Below are 14,402 nucleotides of genomic sequence, written 5' to 3' on the forward strand. Positions count from 1 at the left end.
GTATTCTGATGCAGTCAACCACACTTATTTTAAAATAAAATAAAATTTTAAATTACCGCATAAACCGCAAAGAATGCACACGAATATATTTAGGAAACGGAGAAAATTCGTCCTTGTGTTCCTCGAGAAGTGTTAAGATACAATCTATTTTAATTCAAAACTTTGGTATGAACTATGATCGATTAATTAAACATGTAATTACTTGAGCGAATAATGTTTTTATCCGACTAAAACTTTAAACCGTTTCCAAAATAACCATTTATAAAAGTCGCAATGACATAGCCTTCATTGTTCGAGTTCGTGTTTATCTTAGAGTTAATTATGCAAACCAAATAATTGGACAAATTGTAATGAAAAATTACAGTCTGGAAACAAGAATTTGTAATGCACAGAACGCTAGTCAGATCCGCATGTTACAGTTTTAATGTCTTTGTTGTCGAGTTAGATCAATGCGCTGAAATATCGCCTGTTGCAGAAAAGCTTTCGATCTATTGGCGCTGGTCTTTCGTACAGTTCGGACCGTACTTATTTTAATAAAATTCCCCATTCGCTCAGATATCTTTGCATACTTAAAACCATATTGAGAAATTTACTACCTGTGCAACTGTTCTAGCTGAACGCAAGTTTCAAGCTACCTTAACCAATTTTTACTTTATGTCCTAATCAACAAATTCTTTGTGCGGCTCTGTGTGTTATATAAGATGCCGAATTGTTTTATCTATTCGCCCAAAAAACCTGTCACAATTCAAATGTTTAGTCTTATCACTAACGTGAAACATATCGGAGTAACTGCACCATCTTGATCTGTCTCAATTTACGGTCAATTTTAATTAAGAAAAATGAATTCTATTCTCATTTTCTTGATATTATCGTTGATATGTTCCATTGCCAAATGTACAGAACATTCGGTAAAAATCAGTCAAGGTCGTGAGACCACGATTCACATAGATCTTGACTCCATCGAATACAATTATCAGCAGTTTGTCAAAAAACTAACCCCGAACCATCCAGTTATGGTTGTGGTCAAAGCTAACGCCTATGGTATCGGGTCTGTCGCTGTTTCGAAAACTGTGCTAGAACTCGGAGCAAAGTATTTAGCCGTTGCATTCGTTGATGAGGGAGTCTATCTACGAAACCATGGAATGAATGCACCCATTCTAGTTCTTGGCTACACCCCAGCTTCTGAACAAGCAATCGAACTTGCAATCCGCTACAATCTGACCCTCACAGTATATACGAAAGAGGTCCTTGATGCCATTCAATTCAAAGCTTGGTACAGTCAAAGGCGTGGTAGAATTCACATAAAGGTAAACACTGGCTTGAACAGACTCGGTTTGGAACCGGATGAACTTGTGCCATTTGTAGAGACAATTAAAAATGGATTCTACCCAGCAGTTGATGTAGAGGGCGTTTACAGTCATTTATCGCTAGGAAATCATTCGAACTTGGAAGACTCTCAGAGGCAATATGCCCGAGATCAATTGAACACATTTAAAAGTGTTGTTAAGGCAGCTCGGGAGGTAATTAATATTCCCATCGCTCATATGGCGAGCGACGAATTCATAGAGTACTTCGGCGAAGAATCTTTTTTGGACATGGTGAGACCAGGTGGTTCCATTTTAGGATTCAGACCATTTACGAAACCCGCTCTGTCGCTAACATCGATCATTTCAGCAATTCGCAAACCATCAAAAGGTCAACAGCTCGGCTATGAAGTGAATTCCGTAGCTACAGGCCATGACTGGATAGGAACTGTAACATTGGGATTCGCGGATGCCCTGACGCAAGACTGTCGAGGAGAAATTCTACTGAAAGGTGTACGAGTGCCGATTGTGCCGGGGATTATGATGGATCAGATGTTGGTGAATGCAACCGATGTGTATCCGGTTAAAATTGATGATCAAGTAGTCATTATTGGTCGTCAGGGTCAGGAAGAAATCACTGTTCAAGACGTTGCAAATATGTGTGGCAGTAGCGCTCATTCAGTTACGTCACAGTTGAGTGGAAGAATTCCGAGGGTTTACTACAAAAATGGGCGAGTGGTTTATTACGAAAACAATTTGTTGATGTACTGATTGCGTCAATGTCATGTTATAGTTTGTTGCTTGCAGTGAGAAAATTAAAAAAAAAGTTTTGTTCAGCAGACGGTTATGCTCGTAAATTTTAATGTTTCCAAGGAATGTAAAAAAAGTTTCTTTCGTCTGTTTGAGATAGGTGAAAACCGAATCCAAATGACTTCTTTTCGCAATTAAAAAATTTTTCGAGAATAAAAATGTTAAAATTTTCCGTCCAACTTTAACCAAAGTTTAAAAAGTCCGAACCAGTTTCGTCAAAGCTTTGTGCTTTGGTATTAATTATAATGTGAAACTTTTTCCCCATTTTCTTCTTTCTATGAATGTAAAATTGACTCGTAAACATTCCACTCCGCAATGAAAAGATAATGGCGAATTCGGTTCACAATAGCAAATTGTGAACAAAATGTTTAAAGGCAAAATTCGAGTTCGTATTTTTGCTTGCTTGTACTCTTTATTCAAATTTGAACGGATCAGGGCCTACATTTAGTTCATTAAAATCTCTGAATTTCTCTAAAAGAATAATAAATTCGATGAAAATCACGACTCATTAAGATGGTCTTTAATGAAATTGATGAATTAAAAATTAGGCCCTGGATTAGAAATTTGAGAATAGATTAGATATGCAATGGAAACTAGAAAGATGAAAACTTTTATAATGAGACCATTTTCCCTTATAAACGAACGTGGATCAACGAGTGTTTTTCAGTTCGAGGATAGATTTCTTCTCTCACGAGTTCTCTCGGCATTTTTTCTTCTTCTTCAATTAATACCAATTAGTAACCCTCGATCTCTTTTTTCTACTTCAAAGTGAAGAAGTCTGTAAATGAATTTCACTTTTTGATGTATTTTGGCTGGTGACAAATTCGTAAAGCTAGATCCAATCACAGTCACTCCGTTTGAGTCTCCGTTAACTTTACAACAAGAAAAATGGAAGAAGTTTTCATTGTTTGATCGTAAACGGAGATAAACGCCTGAAGTGAGTGTAGACATAACTGCGTCGATTAGAGCTCTAACCAAAGTATTTCCATGAGAATATTTTTTGGGAAAATTGAAGAAAATGCATGAAACTTCAAGATAATATTGGAAAATGTTTTTCCAAAAATAGTGCCCGGTCGACTCACAGACACATTTCTGAGGTGACATGGTACCGCCGATACTGTGTTGATAGACACTAATAAATAACATAGAATGGACTCAGCCCCCCAGAATCGTGTAAAAATGAAAACTCCACCATGTCATGGCTCGAGCGTAACTCCATGAGTTGTACAGACATTATTTTTGAAAGAACTAAAAATGAAAATGATGGCACTGAGTTAACCTATAGGTAAAATATACTCTGCGAAAATCGAGCATTTTAGAATTTTGGTTCGACTAACACGCAAATATTTTCATTTTTCGGTTGAAAAATTATCTCTCTTGAGCTTGAGAAGAGAATTATCAATCATGCAGAATAGACCATATTTCAACGCACAGGCTATATTTCAGCGTGCCACTGATTGAACTCTAAAAAGGAAAATTGCAATGGAAATATGACTCGTCATTCGTAAAGACATTTCCACGAAGAGCGCGCTTCTATTAGGTAAATGAGCAACGAGCACATTATAATGAAATTTTAGTATTTCCACTCTACAACCCCTAATGATAAAGGCATAGCGAACGCTTTGGATTTAAGTTGATTTTTTACCGAAATATGGGTTGTCCGTAGAATCTAAAATCGGATAACAAATGAATATTACAGAAATTTTATGGATCTCTGAATGTTGTTTGAAGAATTCGTCTGTTAAATGGTTTCAAAAAAGTTAATATCTCTCCCCTCCCCCTTCTTCCCTTTGCATAGACGTCATTTCTGGACAAATTCAAACTGCTAAATTACCACAGCACTCCGTGAAGAGTGAAAATAAAAATCCAATCAGTCACTGGCGGATGGTGGATTATATTGACAGATAACCATTAATCTTTAACCGATATACAATTCTTTCACTTTTTTTGTTGCTATAAGGAAATTAGATGTTTTCTCAACGCTTGCATGCTAAGTATAAAAAGCAACGTTTCCGTTTTATATATTCGTTAATAAACTTGTCATACTTTGTACTTAATCAAAATTGAAAGCTCTATCGGTAAAACTCAGTGCTCGTGTTAGTTATACTCGTGAAGTGTAGCCACGGCTTTTAGTTTTAGTTCGAGACTTTTTCATTCGGAACTATTATCCATTGCAAAGACATGTACTGGTTTGATTGAACGAAACATAATTTCAAGTAGTTGTTTAGATGTATTTCTCAAACATAGTGTCTGGTATTTCCGTCAACTCTTCAGAAACTTGGTCATTTCGAACTTTGGATTACTAAGTGGCATTTCATCACGACAAATTATTGAGGCAGCATCCTTCTCAGTATTTTGTTCTCCTTGTAATCTATACAAACTACAGAAGTACATCTACAGAGCTGCGGGAATGGACCAAGAAAACAACCTTTTAGACGATTAATTTAATATTTTCGTAATTTATTATAATTCCTTCAACTTGAATTGGATAATTTCCAGGCGAGATGAATGCGAAAGGTATTTTATTTGAATATGGTGCTCCTCTTCAATCAAAAAGAATGTGTAGTATTCAAAGACTATTCTTATACCAGAGCTAACTTCGAATGTCCTGTGTATACTTTCACTAACATAATTACAGCAAGCTAAGCACGTCCCTGTGTATCACACTAAAACGAATTTAAAATATCTTCGTAACGCTTTCCTTTGTGTTTTAGTAGTTCTAAAAATAGGATGAAATGTGATTCTTTGGAAAGGTATCCACGAGCTCTAGAAGGTGGTTTTCTTTGTCCACACGGAAAATCCCAATATGCGTGTGAGATCTATAAGTGGACTTAGCACCCCCATTTTTTGGCATATAGCTGTGTAATGCATATTGCGAAGACTGTAGTTAAAATAGCTGTGTAACTTATATTATAGCTGTGAGACGCGTTTCAAATCTATCTCGAGAAATAAAAATTTTTCCTAAACTTTCATGAATTTTGCGGTCACCCATCCAAGTACTAACCGCGCCCATTGATGCTTAACCTGAGAATCCGACCGTCACCTATGCTGCTGTTGTGCTAATTTTGCTTGCGCTTTAACACGTTCTTATTTCGAAGCGTTGTTACCGCAATATAAATTCTGCAGCTATATTATAAGGCACACAGCCTAATTCAAGTCTGTAGTTTTCATATTTAGCATTTTTACTTTGGTGAGTTGTCATTGGAGCATTGTTTCAGGTTCTGAAAGAAAGTGAATTGAGACTGCCTGCGTGAAGAATCGCCAATTCGATTGTTTTCTGTGAAATGCCTAGTTTGACATTTGGGAGCAGTTACTTCGCTTAATTCGTTTCTAATGTATTGAAATTTCTGATATATACTTTCATTCGTCTGTGTTTCCACGGATTTTGACTATTGAAGAGGTATTTCTATAACCTGACAATCAAGCTTTATTAAAATCAGCCAAGCTATTTTACGATTTTTCTTTATCTGTTAACATTGAGTCCGACCAAGCGTCAGTACGAATCACAACTTGCATGGTCCCATACATTTTATGATATGCAGCACACAGCTATATTTTTCAAACGTCAAATATGCGTTACACAGCTATGATATAGAGTACACAGCCACAATATGCAAATCCTAGCTATAACATGTGTTGTCGATGCATAATGTAGTAATCTATAATATAGTTGTGTAACTCACATTGCAGGTAAATAACCAACATTAATAGGATATGCGTCCAGTAGCTATATTTTTATAAGTCTTGCAGCTATATTTTAAGAACTGCAGCCACATTATAAGTTACACAGCCTTTAATGAAATCCACGAATTTTCCGTGCATTCCTGCAGGCATTATATGGTACTGTCGCGTAGTTTCCTAAATTTTCCACTTTTTTTCTGTTTGTTGTTTTGTTTTATTGGGCAAATTCGCACATTTTTCCATTGAGGCACTGAAATTTCAGCATAAATTTGCTTCAGCTGTTTTTCAGCTGATCCAGACATACAATCAATTTTTTTTTATACGGTTGAAGCTGCTAGACGTAAATGCGTTTTAGTGGATCAACTGAAAGTTAAGGAAATAGGAAAATATAGGAAAATTTAGGAAAATAAACCAAAAATCTTTTCCTGTTTTCACAAATTTTCTAATATTTTCCAAAAAAAATGTCAATAAAAAAAAATCGGAAAATTAAGGAAAATGAGCGAAAACGTTTTTCCAAAAATAGTTCCTGGTTATACGACACCATCATATAACATAATCCTCACCTCATAGAATGAATTAAAACATATTCTCACAAAAGCCAAACTTATGTGTCCGAAACAGAATTTGCACAATTTTATTATGGATTACACATTGGATAATCTTTTATGCTATCAACTTTCTGTATTGGCCCCAATTTGTCTGTAACGACATATATACATTACACGTTAAAGAGGAACAGAAGTTAAAAGCTACCTTAATTGGGTCAATTTTGGCACGATTACCGCATCAATAAATACTATGTGCGGCTCTGTGTCTATATTGTTTACCGATATATGTAAATGGAATCGTGTCGATACGTTTTAATGACTTAATTATATTGGCAAATAACAATGCCAATATATTAGTACGTCGTATTGAATCTGGGTAACACTTGTGACAATTAGTCTGCACAATAACAACGTCTACAAAGTCAACTTTAACATTAAAGAAAATGAATTCTCTTTTCCTTCGCTCGATTCTTTCGTTCATACTGTTGATCGTTAAAGGTACAGGAAGTTCGGTAAAAATCAGTCAAGGCCGTGAGTCAACGATCCACATAGACCTCGATGCTATTGAACACAATTATCAGCAGTTGCTGAAAAAACTACCCCCGAACCATCCAGTCATGGCTGTGGTAAAAGCTAATGCCTATGGTGTTGGGGCTGTTGCTGTCGCGAAAACTGTACTAGAGCTTGGAGCGAAATATTTAGCAGTTGCTTTCGTTGACGAGGGAGTACATCTACGAAAGCATGGAATCGATGCACCCATTCTGGTTCTTGGATACACTGCAGCTGGTGATGAAGGGATTGAGCTGGCGATTCGTTACAGTTTAACGATTACGGTGTTCACGAAAGAGGTGCTTGATGCCATTCAACTCAAGGCATGGCACAGTCAATGTCGTGTTAAAATTCACATTAAAGTCAACACTGGGATGAATAGAATCGGCTTGGAACCGGATCAGCTTGTGCCCTTTGTGCAGACCATTAAAAATGGATTTTACACTGCAGTTGAATTGGAAGGCGTTTTCAGTCACTTTGCATCTCTCGATTATCCATTTTTGTCAGAACCAGACAAGCAATATGCCAGAAATCAGTTGAAAATATTCAAAAGGGTCGTAAATCTAGCCCGTAAGGTGATGCGAATTCCCATAGCTCACATAGCCTCTTCCAATTCCATCGAGTTCTTTGGTAAAGAAGGTTTTCTGGACATGGTGAGACCAGGCTCTTCCATTAATGGGTTCATGCCGTTCGCTAGACCAGCCCTATCGCTAACGTCAATTGTTTCAGCGATTCGCAAGCCAGCGAAAGGTCAACAACTCGGTTATGAAGAAAACGTTACATGACTGGATAGCAGCTATCCCATTAGGATATGGCGATGGGTTGAGACCGGACTGTAGTAACGGAAAGGAAGAAGTACTGATAAAAGGCGTACGAGTGCCGATTGTGTCGGGGATTATGATGGATCAGTTGCTTGTAAATGCGACGAATGTGTATCCGGTTAAGGAGGGAGATAAAGTGGTTGTCATTGGTCGTCAAGGTCAGGAAGAAATAACGGTTATAGACATTGCAAATATGTGCGGCGGTACCGATCTTTCCATATCGTCGCAGTTGAGTAGACGAATTCCGAGGGTTTACTATAGGAATGGGCGAGTTGTGTATTACGAAAACAATTTGTTGATGTACTGATTGAAGTAACTCATGTCGACATCGGACGGGAAAGCAATAAAAAAAGTTCTTTCAATTGGTTTGCTCAGCTGTTTTGAATGAACCCGTTGATTGTTAAGATCTGGCAACAACAAAACGGAATCTTTTTTAAAAAACTGTCATGGAAAATATTTTCGCTCGTTGCGCAATAGACTAATTAAACATGTCTGCCAGCATTTTTCAATCATTTGCCGATACAATGCGTCGCAAGGGGTCGTTCATAAATTGCGTAATGTAAGAGGGGGAGGATATATAAAGCTTACGTGAGGTTCCATTCGTTTTTTGTAATTTCTCATACATTTAGCGTGACAGGAGGAAGGGAATCTTAAAAATCCTGATTTTTGCATTACGTAACTTATGAACGGACCCTCCTTAATTTGGCTAACACCTGTGACAATTCAAATCAATTAAAATTATTAGTGCAAAACTGCTATCGACTCTGAGTGGCTATAACATTTTCTCTGTCTCTTGGTACATTCGTGTTTATCTTAGAAAATGAATTCTCGTTTCCTTCGCTTGATTTTTTCAATGTTTTTGGTCGTGAAATGTACAGAAAGCTTGTTAAAAGTTAGCCAAGGTCGTGAGTCAACGATCCACATTGACCTCGATGCCGTCAAATACAATTATCAGCAGCTGGTTAAAAAACTACCTCAGAACCATCCAATTATGGTTGTCGTAAAAGCTAACGCCTATGGTGTTGGAGCCGTTGCTGTGTCAAAAACTGTGGTCGGACTCGGAGTGAAATATTTAGCAGTTGCTTTCGTTGACGAAGGAGTGCATCTACGAAACCATGGCATCAATGTACCCATTCTTGTTCTCGGCTACACCGCAGCTAGTGACGGTGGAATTGAGCTAGCGATTCGCTACAATTTAACTCTTGCAGTGTATACGAAAGAGGTGCTTGACGCTATTCAACGAAAAGCGTGGTACAGTAGACGACGCGTTAAAATTCACATTAAAGTCAACACTGGCATGAACAGAATCGGTCTGGAAGCGGAAGACCTAGTACCGTTTGCGACGACAATTCGAAATGGTTTTTATCCTAAAGTCGAAGTAGAAGGGGTTTTCAGTCACTTTGGATCGCTAAGCGACTATCCGAATTTGTCGGAGGCAAACAAACAATATGCCAGAGATCAGTTGAACACATTCAGAAGGGTCGTAAATCTAGCGCGTAAGGTGATAAATATTCCCATTGCTCACATGGCCGCTTCCAAATCCATAGAGCTGTTGGGCGAAGAAGCGTTTATGGATATGGTGAGGCCAGGCTCTGCTATCTCTGGATTTATGCCGTTCACGAAACCCGCCCTATCGTTAACATCGATTGTGTCTGCGATTCGCAAACCAGTTAAAGGTCAACAACTTGGCTACCAAGTTAATTCTACAGCTACTGGAGATGACTGGATTGCAGGTGTACTATTGGGATTCGCAGATGGATTAAGCCGAGACTGTAGTAACGGTCGAAGAGAGGTACTGATTAAAGGAGTACGAGTGCCGATTGTGACACGGATTATGATGGATCAGATGCTTGTGAATGTGACAATAGTGTATCCGGTAGCAGTCGAGGAGAAAGTGGTCATCATTGGTCGTCAAGGTCAGGAAGAGATTACAGCCGAGGATATAGCAAAAATGTGTGGTGGTAGCGCCACTTCAGTAACGTCGCAGTTGAGTACAAGAATTCCGAGAGTTTACTATCAGAATGGGCGAATGGTTTACTACGAAAACAATTTGTTGATGTACTGATAACAGCTGATACCACCAGCAATAAAAGTTTCTTTTGGATCAATTTGCTCTTCCTCTTTGCTACACGAATCGAAGCCGCTTGTAACTGACGATTCCTAGGAGGAATTGATATCGAACACAACATGTACTGACAACAAGTTGTTTGAGGAACAAGTGTTGGTGTTTACAGTTACACAGCTTGAGAATTTGAGAATAAATTTTCTTTTGGCAGAATGAGTTACGTTTCCCTATTATTCGCAAGTTTTTCATTTTCCGAAGAATGACAAAAATTTCTATCGTCTGTTTGAGAGAGGTGAAAACAGAATCAAAACAAAATCCAAAACGAGTTCGTTTCTCGCAATTAAAAACATTTATGCGAATGAATGTAAATCTTCGTGTAACTTTTCACCCAAACTCTGAAAAGTCCAAACAAAATTCGTCAAAGCTTTGCGCTTTGTTAATTATAAATGTGAAACTTTTTTGTCGGTTTTTCTTTCTTTTCTTTGATTACCAAACGTGAAATTGGCTTGTAAACATTCCAGTGAATTGAAAAGATAAAAGCAAAGTCGGTTTACAATAACGGAACTGTGTGAGTGAGCCAACATTATGAATGGGAAACTTTACGTTGATTTTGTGTTTGTTTGCAGTTTCCCTTTTTTACAACTTGAAACTGAAATTTGGGTAGAATGCAGTGGAAATTCGAAAGATTGCAAGTTTGAAAATCATTTTTCCTTTCAATTTCCTACTTTTATTGTCAATCATCATTAACGGATTACTCGTTTTCTTCAATATTCTTATACGATTCGGAGCCAATTTTCTTGCTATTCTCATAGATGAAATTTAAACATATTAGTCCGGCTCGATGTGTCAGGAAAAGTCGGACAACTTGATATACGTTCTTCAAAAAAAAAAAAATCGTTGTCCCACGTGATTGAGCATGAAAAACTGAATATTTTCCTGAAGAATAGCAGTACAAGCAGTTTATATGAAAAAAAGAAAAAAAAAATCAAAAGTCGAATATCTATTAAACGAGGCAACATTTATCAAAAATTCTTTATCATTGAAAGCTTGATAGAGTGGATTAAGCCTGATGGATCTACAAGTTCATATCAGTTATTAGGAACTCATCTCCAATTACCTAAAAAAAAGAAGAAAAATCTAATTAAATCGCGTAATATTCTAAGGTTCTAGAGCTGGGAGAACGATGGAACATCAAAAGTGACTTAAATATATTGAAATGTATATTTTAACGGACTCAGCTGTTACGTACTACACTTTCACCAAAATGATCCGGGTTCGATTCCCTTGTCAGAAGATTCCACATGGAATTTTTCGAGCGATTATATCGCACTGGTAAAGTCCCTAATGTTCACTCAAGCTGCATAATTTTTACACTGAATTACTCGTATGACGCGTCATGACGTAACCCACATACGATTAATTTGTGCCCATTTGTCCAGCCTACATTTAGGTGACATATCAATTATGCACCTAACATTCCTTAGAGAATATATATACATACTTCGAGGCGTGGTTCGGAAGTCACATTAAGCAGTTTCAGACTGCACTTGTTGTTGGCAGTAAAGGACTGTTAGTAAGGTCTCTAAGCAAACAATTCAATTATTTTTCAGTTCAGTTATTACCATTTGAAACGCTTCTGGCTGGCACCCACAGTGACCTGAGCTTTTTTAAGGATAGGATTCAATTATAATCACTGAATAATGTTGGAAAAACCTAGGTCTAGGAGCCGTATAATTCTTAGCGTCAACAGCGTGCGGCCGCGTTCGTAAGGGGCCGCGTCCGTAAGGCACTAAACTTCAGTTTTCCATGAAGTAATCATTTAATGAAATCAATTTAAAATTGACGGTGTTATGTAACCTCGAAACTTGGAATTTTCTGGGACACTTTTTGGCAAAATTCATATATCGACGCCATTTTCCCTTAACTAAAAGTTGTTCCACATTCAATTCATCAAAAATGTTGTATCGTTCAGGAGGCATTTGACTTTCAATTTTCCGGCCAGAAAATCGATTTTCCATTCTCTAGAAAAAAAAAATTATTTCCTCATTTGTCCAAGATAAGGAAAAAAAAGTTACAAACATAAATTGAACGAATTGCCACAACGTACCGGACTATATCTCCATAATGTGAAAAATACGTTGCCAGTTAAAAGCTAACAAGAAAATTACAATTGAGAGAGAAATCGCCTTTGCTGAATATAGTGGAGGTGTTTTTCTTCGATCAGCGTTTTTGTTACATCAAATTAAGACACAGAGGGAAAATGAAATCGTTTCACAAAAAACCACATCATGCTATCACATTATGAAATGTAAATGCTTGCAATCCCCCCATAAACGCTATAATTATACGGTAAAAGCCAAAAAAAAGAGTCGGATTCGGATTTAAAGTCGTGGAAGTGCGGTGAATATAACGAAACATTGATTCATTGATTTTCCACATTATATACCAAATTACAACACAGCATATCATGACGAGCAAAAATACAAATCCTATCAGTCACTTAATCCACTATTGACAGAAACCATTAATCTTTAACATAGATATGTAGAAGCAGCCAATTTCTTGCCAATTTTTATTATTTTTTGTTCTGTTATGAAGAAATTAGACGTTTCCTAAGTGCATGCATAACACTAAATTGTATAAAGCTTACATTTCGGTCTGTATTTTCGTTAATAACTTGCCATGTTTTGAGAGGGATTTTCAAATGAAATATGTTTTCGGAGCTTGCAAATTTTCCGTAAAAGTGTGGGGGGTGTTGAAATTTGTTCAGACGATACATATGTATGTTAGCTGATGGTGTGCCTTTTAACTTTACATGTTTCAAATTTCAAATTACATGCTTCATGTCAACTGTATACATATAATACGTACGACGTACGTATATAGGTGAAACGGAAATGAAAACGAAATAATACTCATCGCTGTGGTGTGTGCTTTTGCTTTAAAATGGATGTCTTAAATGAAAACATCCAAAACTGACACAGCATTTTCATTGTCACATTTTGATAATATCTCCCTTTTCCATTCAATGTATAATAATGTATGTATAACAATGTGACCGTGTAATAAATTCAAAGAATTAAAAATTTAGAGCCGTGTTCAATACGCTACAATGCTTCACGGCGCCAGATAATTAACAGGTCGTTGGTTGTTCCGAACAGTAAATGTATATTGTCGTTGAAATTAGGTTTGATCGAAACTTTCAATTTGAACGTAACGACACTAAGAAATTATGGCTTGAAGCCTTCAAACCCTAACATCGTAAATGGAGCAATCATCACACCTACAATCAAGACAATCGAATTACGTTCATATAGTTTCCGTTGTATTACCACCGTGACTTTTTAACGGTTCTTGTTGTAAATTTGGTTTGAGTTGCAGGAAATACATTTTTAAAGATGAAGGAAGCGAAAAATTATTGATTTAAAGTCAGCTAAAGACAACAATTCATATATGGTTTGAGCAAAGGAAAAATTTTGACTTCAGATTTTTGACGGCTTTAATGCCCCATACGAAACCTCGAAAAAGAACTGCTATTTGCACACTCTCACATTATAATGGGTAGGCTGTTCTCACAATGTGGGAATAGCCACTTCTTCGCTACTCTCATAAATCAAATGAAGGATAGAAGGATAAAATTGCTAGAATCACCAGGAACGCCTTCACATTTCATTTTGTAGAGGAATTAATTCTTTTGAATCGAGCCAAACACCTTCCTGATACACTTTTTTAAAAAGCCTTTAGGATCGAGGGAAGCTACGCGTGCATATACTGCGACAGGTGCTATTTGCTATTGGCGACCAATAGGTGGAAATAGTGCGCAAATAGAATGAAATAGTTCGAAAATTCAAGGAAATAGTGTGACAATAGACGCCAATGAAAGTAGGTGTAGGACAGAGTTTGCTCGTGCAGTTTCACCCTCGGTTAGTGTGAGTCGTTGTAATGATGATTACAACCGACCTACATATTTTATAACACTAGCCTTTAGTGCTCGAAATCGGTCAATCGAGATCAAAAAATGTCTTTACCTGAAACTTCAGGTCAGGTTGACCTGAAATTTTCATACATAATTTCTGGTACACCTGGCAGGTTTCAGGTCAAAATTATTAGAATCAGGTACAGGTCATGACAGGTTTTAGGTAAATCCAGGTCAGGTTCATATAAACTTGAGCTGTTCCGAGCCTTACCTGCCTTTGAAAAAATTTTCAATGATTTTCTCGTGTTTGTCAGAGAAAATGAAGTAAATTCGAGAAATGTTTTTTGAATTTTCTAGATATTCCAAATGTTAGTTGTAAGTTTTCGCAATTTTCTGGAATGGCTTCGAATTCGAGAAAATCACGGAAAACAACAAATTTTGTTGATTTTTCCGACATTTTCCATGTTTTATTGACTTGTGTGAAATTTTCTCAATTTTCAGTGTAATTTTCTCAATTTTCAGTGTAATTTTCTCGAAAAATTTCTCAAATGCAAAGGTTGATAATGTGCGAATAGCGACAAAACGTATTATTCAGTGACTAATCGCACATTGTTCGGATAGCATTCTATCCTATCGACATCTATTTGCTTTCACAGCTTGTTTATTCCGACAACGCATATTTATCGTAAATAGCAGAGTAGATAAACG

General features: G+C 37.0%; 2 protein-coding genes and 1 long non-coding RNA gene across 3 annotated transcripts in view; 2 read left to right on the forward strand and 1 right to left on the reverse strand.

Moving 5' to 3' along the window:
* The window catches only part of LOC119078978 (exostosin-1), a 79,761-nt gene that overhangs the window by 49,591 nt on the left and 15,768 nt on the right, over positions 1 to 14,402 (forward strand). The window lies entirely within an intron of this gene.
* LOC119078982 lies at positions 4,904 to 5,430 on the reverse strand. Its single transcript, XR_005088094.1, has 2 exons — positions 5,119 to 5,430; positions 4,904 to 5,050 (listed from the first exon to the last, which is right to left on the reverse strand). It is a non-coding gene; the product is annotated as an uncharacterized LOC119078982 (long non-coding RNA).
* Positions 6,761 to 9,998, forward strand: LOC119078980 (alanine racemase 2-like). Its single transcript, XM_037186732.1, has 2 exons — positions 6,761 to 7,673; positions 9,421 to 9,998. Exons 1-2 carry the CDS (start codon positions 6,787 to 6,789, stop codon positions 9,776 to 9,778), a joined length of 1,245 nt encoding a protein of 414 aa, XP_037042627.1. The 5' UTR covers positions 6,761 to 6,786; the 3' UTR covers positions 9,779 to 9,998.

The sequence above is a fragment of the Bradysia coprophila genome, unplaced genomic scaffold (genome assembly GCF_014529535.1).
Source record: "Bradysia coprophila strain Holo2 unplaced genomic scaffold, BU_Bcop_v1 contig_297, whole genome shotgun sequence".
Lineage (NCBI taxonomy): Eukaryota > Metazoa > Arthropoda > Insecta > Diptera > Sciaridae > Bradysia > Bradysia coprophila.

What these genes read in the sequence shown, in the direction of transcription:
- LOC119078980 (XM_037186732.1), top strand. Translation starts at nt 6,787, where the DNA reads ATGAATTCTCTTTTCCTTCGCTCGATTCTTTCGTTCATACTGTTGATC. An exon ending in GGTTATGAAGAAAACGTTAC is followed by an intron (nt 7,674 to 9,420) that starts ATGACTGGATAG and finishes AGTTAATTCTAC; the next exon opens with AGCTACTGGAGATGACTGGA.